This window comes from Hibiscus syriacus, unplaced genomic scaffold (genome assembly GCF_006381635.1).
Source record: "Hibiscus syriacus cultivar Baekdansim isolate YM2019G1 unplaced genomic scaffold, ASM638163v2 tig00111659_pilon, whole genome shotgun sequence".
Classification (NCBI taxonomy): Eukaryota; Viridiplantae; Streptophyta; class Magnoliopsida; order Malvales; family Malvaceae; genus Hibiscus; species Hibiscus syriacus.
Genome location: NW_024063149.1, coordinates 65,999 through 72,931, shown reverse-complemented (window position 1 = coordinate 72,931; position 6,933 = coordinate 65,999). Strand labels below are relative to the sequence as shown.

The window sequence follows — 6,933 nt, the reverse complement described above, 5'->3', positions numbered from 1 at the left end:
AAAGGATAACATATAGGTTTAGTGCAGGTTCAATGACAACACAAAGAGTAGTAGTTTATTCTTGAAACTTAAATTTTCAACACTGTGAAGTTAGTATTTGTCTTTTGGTTGAAGTAATGCAATTCATTCAAGTTTCAATTTGCAGAAGAAGAATAGAATCTGAAACTTAAAATCGCAACGCGAAAATGACTATCGCAATGCGAAAATGACTATCGCAATGCGAATTTGACTATCACAATGAGAGAATCGAAATGCGATTTTCATTTCGCATTGAGATTCTTTCGTTGCGATGGTCAAATTTGCATTGCGATAGTCATTTTCGCATTGCGATAGTCATTTTCGAATTGCGATAGTCATTTTCGCGTTGCGATTTTGTTGTTGCGATTTTCATTTCGCATTGCGATTTTCTCATTGCGATAGTCATTTTCGCATTGCGATAGTCATTTTCGCATTGCGATAGTAAACTATTCTTCTTCTGCAAATTGAAACTTGAATGTATTGCATTAATTTAACCAAAAGACAACCAAAAACAAATACTAACTTCACAGGGTTAAAGAATAAACAGTTAAACAGTATTGGCAGCAACAGAATGAATTTACTAAGCAATCTAAGTGAAATTACGAGTAAATTTATCATCAGGTTAAATATGAAAAATATTAAACTTACCTCGTTGCGTAGAGTATGAACCTCGTTCTGCAACGATGCTACAATCTCACGTAGAGCTACTACCTCACCACGTAAAGTAGAAACCTCAACATGCGATGCACCATTGTCATCACGTAAAGTACCGACCTCCTCACGCAAGGCATTGACCTCATTACGTAACTCCCCTAACTCATCCCGTGGAGGTGGAGAACAGGGAGATAAACGTCGTGGCATCTTTGCCGGTCGCCTATCATGAGGTGATGGTGGAGAAGAGGATCGATGATGTGACAGAATAGGTGATGACTCTCGTTGTGGAGGTGTATATTCGGGTCGATCAGGTGATGGCTCTGGGTGAGGTGATGGCTCTCGAAGTGGTGGCTGCTCATCATCCGTGCCATCAAAAAAAAGCTTACTAGCTTGCCACCAATCAGTGACAAGCTCAGCTTCCGTGGGTGTCAGCCTCTGTAATGGAGTGTTGGCCTCCTAACAATATAAAAGCTCAAACAAAATTAAACGTGCACTAGTAATAACTTGTTTATAAACATATGGTAGTATTTGTGTTAACTTACATTATTTATTGTAGTATACGGTAGTAAATCTTCTCATTGCTGCAAGGACCGTTTCCTCTTCCAGGAAATAGCCCTAGGAATATCATTAGAAGTTTTTAATGCATATGTCTGCATGGCGGGAAAGACCTCAAATATCCAAATCTACAAACAATATAATAACAAACATTAGTAATTGTTAAAGAATTAATTATAATTTTGGAAACATTATATAAAAATATTACCTTAAAGGCCCAAATAAAGCCTGACAAAGTGTATTTGGAAACATCGCCACGCAAACGTTTTCGATCATCAAAGGCAGACGACAACTTATTCCATGTAGCTCTCCATAGATACGAACCCCACGGAAACAGGTTCCATGCATTTAGGTCCTTTACCAATTTAATTAGATCATTAGGAATAGGTTGTCAGACCTCTCTACCTAAAAAGCTGGCTTGCAAAAGTATTAGAAGGCATACTCGGACAACATCGACGTCATCCATCCGAGTAAAACCATCTTTCTTATTCAATAATCTCGTCAAGTCTTCCACGTGTAAATTTGACAGCTCAGGAAAAAGCCGGGAAAACCATGATAGGCGGGTAATATGTCTAGTGTACCGATCTACATCATTGTGCCCGAAGCGTAGACCAGTGATTAAGAAAAACTCCTCCCGCCCAAAACACGTATACGCCGGTGGAAAATCAAACCATATCTCTTCATCACGACGTTGTATAGTCTCTGGTAGATCGCTAGTCATGGTTTGAAGAAACAGATGGGTCAACATAGCATCTCCACCCGAATGTTGTACTTTCAGCCATGGCCCGAAGCAAGTATCCTCAAATATTTTTCTTTGTACAGATGAAAGCTTCGACGCAATTGTTTTGGCCAGGCTTACTTTATTTCTTAAGGTCAATTGAGTCGAATAAAAGTTCTGCAAAAACAATAAACATACCAAGTTAGATATACCAAAAACTACACTGTGAAGATATAACAAGAACAATAAACATAAAGAGTAGTAGTTTATTCTTCAAACTTAAATTTGCAACACTGTGAATTTAGTATTTGTCTTTGTTTTTTGGTTGAAGTAATGTAATTCATTCAAGTTTCAATTTGCAGAAGAAGAATAGTTTCTGAAACTTAAAATCGCAACACGAAAATGAAAATCGCAATACGAAAATGACTATCGCAAATCGAATTTGACTATCGCAACGCGAAATGAAAATCGCAACGACAGAATCGCATTGCGATAGTCATTCTCGGTTTCAAATACTAAAATTGAAAGAAACTTGAATTGATTGCATTACTTCAACCAAAAGACAAAACAAAGACAAATACTAACTTCATAGGGTTAAAGACTAAACAGTTTAGCAGTATTGCCAGCAATCGAATGAATATAATAAGCAATCAAAGTGAAATGGTTAATCTATTATTGAAAACACCAGTAAACTTATCATCAATTTCAATATGAAAAACCTAATAATAATGCAAAAATTTCAAAATAAAAATAATTAAAAAAACTTACCCTCGGTGGTTGATTTGGTTGATTTTCCATTTCTGACCATGAATGATTTCGCCGGAGATGGAGACTGATATCGTCGGAGATGGGGACTGATTTCGTCGGAGATGGGGACGGATGTCGCCTTAGAGAGTGAGAGATGGAGATGAGACTGAGTTGTGATTTAGGGTTTTAGGTTATGAGTTACGATTATGGGATATACTGTGGACGGTTCAGTGTTCTGATATATTAATATATTCGTGTTTGGAATTTGAAAAAAAAATATGTGTTGGATACGAATGGCGCTATGTAAATCGTATTGCGATAGTCAGATTCGCGTTGCGATTTACGTATTCGCATTGCGATTTACGTATTCGCATTGCGATTTTCCAAATTCGCGTTACGATTTACATATTCGCATTGCGAATTAGGAAAATCGCAACGCGAATTTGGAAAATCGTAATGCGATAGTCAGAATCGCGTTGCGAATCTGGAAATTGATTTGCGATACCGGAGATCGCGTTGCGAATTATCGATCGCATTGCGATTTAGTTGGTCATTTTGGCAAATCCAAAAAAAGTTGGTTAAAATCGTATATTATAAGGCATTTTTGGTCACTGAGGTTATTTTCTATAATCGACCAACTATTCAAAATAGAGCTTTTTGCCTTAAAGTACAATGTTAAGAGTTAAAATATTTCGAAATAAAAAAAGGAGTAAAGTTATTTTTTTACTATGAAATGAAATAGTAAGGGTTAAAATATTGAAAGCTGTTTAAATGACAACGTTGCGTCGAGTATGTCATAAGAGGCGACGTCGTTTTAGTTGAGGTCGATTCTTTTTTTTTAATAGAAGAAATTAGTTTCTACAGAAAAAAGAAGAAAAAGAAAGGGGGAAGATCAACGAGACAACAATGGGCTACGTATTGAGGGTAAGATTGGCTTCGTTCTTCACGGGGGCGGCAACGGCTTCGCTTATGGGTCTCTACATCCTGTACAAGGATTATAAGGTCGCACACGAATCCATTGCCCAACAGGTACTCTCCCCTTTCCTTTTAAAAATCGTTTTGTTTCGTAGCTTATAGGGTACCTTTGAAGTTTACTTTCTTTTTTTCCTTATGGAATTTATGAATTAATTCTGGGTTTTCTTTCTATGAACATTTTCTTGATTATTTACTGAAACCCATGTCGTGGTGATTGTTCCGCGAGGTATTGGAATGGTTGGAAATTGAATTTAGTTTATTCTATCTGACGCTTTTTTCTCTGTGGTCGGTGCCGGTGCCGGTTCTGATTTTTGTTTGTTTACTATGCATTTGCAACATGAAGGAGGCATTGCATTGCATGTGTACCTGCTTCAATGATTGCTGATTATGTTGATTGTTGATGGTTATTGATTAGAGGCAGCTCCGTTCATACCGTGTAATACTTTTTAGTATTGTCTTAGGGGAACTAGGAAATGAGAAGCTATTTACATAGAAAAAAAAAACAAGGAGATAAAATCATTCTATTTCCACTTGATCCTAAAAGGTATAAATTTTGTACACTATGTGGATACTAATCCTATTAATTATTATGGAAATGTAGGAAATATGATCTATTGTTATTTGTTCTGGTAGTAGGGTCTATTACAGATATCTCTGGAGGTTGTCTGTCACTGTCTAAATTAGCCCAATGACAAGTGGCTTGGGTTAAGAACTTAATACAAAAGTAGTTATTTTGTAATGAAATAAAAAAAATGGTATCTTGGATGAAAAGGCTTGATTTTGATGGATAAGGGTATTGACAAAGCAAAACCTAGTACAAGCTCTATTGCATAGTTAACATTGCAAGTTAATCAAGTGCTTCCTTGGGAACCTCTCAGGGTAAACTAGATTTGTTTTACTTCTGATATGGGAAGGAATTTTCTATACTTTTAGCAACTTTTTTTCTTTCTTCTGTTCTCGTATCTTTATTTTATTCGTGTTTTGTGTTGGACATTTATCATCTATGGTTGCTCCTTTTTTTGTGCATTGCAAAGTATTGGTAAACCAACTATTTCTTCTTAAACGAAGGCATAAGATGTAAATATCATGAAGTGCTGTGCTGTCTTAAGAAATAAAAGCAAAATCTGATGCATGGTTTATATTGAAAGATTCTAATGCTTGAGACTCCCAATTAGACCTATTCCAATGAGTTAGTATTTGCTTTTGTGATATGAATATGATGAACTACCAAATGACAAGTGATTGGATCGACAAGTACTGATGTTTTATGTAACAAGATAATTAACAAAATGAGTAGCTTTAGGGTAAACTACACGTTTAGTACCCCAACTCACTTTTATTCTGTTTTGGTCATTCAACTATATTTTTTTCAAAAGCATACCTAACGTTTTGTTTAGGTTTCATTTTGGTCACCCATCGTTAAAAAATTAACAGTGACATTGACATGTCACCATAAGGTAATGTTATATCATCATTCAAAAAAATAAAAAAAAAATGCCACATTACTACATTAGTAGTTGAGTTTTGTTAATTTTTTTAATGGTGGGTGATCAAAATGAAACCAAAATGTAAAACTAGGTTTGATTTTGAAAAACAAATATTAGTTGGGTGACCAAAATGGAACAAGAGTGAGAGTTAGGGTACTAATGTAGTTTAGCCTAGTTTTTATTTTAAATTTGCAGCCATTTTGAGAGTTCATTTGTGCACCTAACATTTTTCCTTTTTCCTTTTGTCTCAAGGTGGAAAGTCTTCGTGCACCTCTGGATAGGCGAATCTCTGCTCTGGAATGTTTGAAACAAGTTGAAACACCACAACATGTGGAAACAACCGAATAGGTCCCTTTTTTTTTCTCCTTTGTGATAAAAAGGAAAATAATTGTGGTTGAACTGTTGAAGTGTACTTCTGAATGGAATGATGCTACACTGAGCCAGTTGGCATGATTTTCTTCACTTAATCTGTTTCTCAATAATGGTTTAGAACGATTATTGTATTTGAAAATTAAGTCGAGGAGAATTCAGACACTTTCATAGTTTATTGTAGTTTTTCTGTACTTGGTGAATGATTCTACTTCATATCTTGTCAGTTTAGACATTGATTTCATTGCTATATCAGGGTTATGAAACCAAACTATAGTATATCGTAGGAGAGTAAATGAACCAGGGTTGAACGAATAAAGTTGATTTCATGTTGTTTGTTTATTTTTTAAGGTGTTAATGTTCGTTTAAAATTTTAATATTATATTTGTGTTCGTTTGTTTATTTCTAAAGTGTCAGTATTCAATTCGATTATATGTTTGCCAACGTATTCGTTTAGCATTCGCTAGCATGTTATTTTAAATGTTCAGAAATGGTAAAATTACATCACTTGTACTTAAGCTCCTTATGCTTTACATTTTGAATGCCAAAGTTCACCCCCACGTTCGATTTAATCCTTATAATCACCAATATTTAAAATGTAAAAAAATATAAGGAAAAAGGAGAAGAAAAAAAACCTATAAATGAATCATATATATATGTATGTATGAGTTTTATACTGAATTCTCTTTTTTCTTCAAAAATAAAAGTGAAGTAATGATTAGGATAATTATATTTGATTCTAGAAGACGAGAGTAATTTATCATCTGCATTTAAATCACATGGGATCAGAAATACACTCGAAGGCCACCTCCACTAAGGCAAAAGTGGGAAAATGATGTTTGCAGCTAAATATATAAACGGAAAAAAGGTGCGGAATTTTCAAAATTTGACAAAATAATGAGATTTCGGTAGTAAATAAATTATTGTTATTCTTTGAGGTCTCGAGTTTAAACATTAAGAATGTCATGTGTGTAAACATTAAGCATTAATTAATTAAGAGTTATCTATTAATAGATTCTGCTTTGTATTTACCCTAGATTAATAAAAAAAATCTGAAAAAAATAATATTATTCAGGTTTAAAGTAAAAATAAGTACTTGTGAAATATTGACGTGCCATGTAAAATTAGGCACTTGTGAAATTATTTTGACGTGCCATGTAAAAATTAGGTATTTGTTTTGACCAAAATAATATTTTAGGGGCTTAAAGCAAAAAATGTATAGTTTAGAGACTTATTTTGATTAAAAAAAATACTTGAGGTACTTAAAGTGGTTAGATATAATAGTTTAGGTACCTAATTTAACCAAAAATAGTTTAAGTACCTAATTTAACCAAAAATAGTTTAGGTACCTATTATTTATAATAAGTAACCACGTTTAAACTTGATTTTCGTTGCACAAATCATATAATC

At 34.2% G+C, this 6,933-nt stretch overlaps 1 protein-coding gene across 1 annotated transcript; it reads left to right on the top strand.

The window, feature by feature from the left end:
• Nucleotides 1–3,526: 3,526 nt before the first annotated feature.
• On the top strand, nt 3,527–5,616 carry LOC120166990. The gene is made up of 2 exons (XM_039176137.1): nt 3,527–3,721; nt 5,407–5,616. The coding sequence occupies exons 1-2, from the start codon at nt 3,599–3,601 to the stop codon at nt 5,500–5,502; spliced, it is 219 nt and encodes a 72-aa protein (XP_039032068.1). The 5' UTR covers nt 3,527–3,598; the 3' UTR covers nt 5,503–5,616.
• Nucleotides 5,617–6,933: the final 1,317 nt, after the last annotated feature.

Excerpts from the sequence above, each read along its gene's own strand:
- LOC120166990 (XM_039176137.1), top strand. The coding sequence starts at position 3,599 with ATGGGCTACGTATTGAGGGTAAGATTGGCTTCGTTCTTCACGGGGGCG. Across the intron at positions 3,722-5,406 it reads ACGAATCCATTGCCCAACAG|GTGGAAAGTCTTCGTGCACC; the intron begins GTACTCTCCCCT and ends TTTTGTCTCAAG.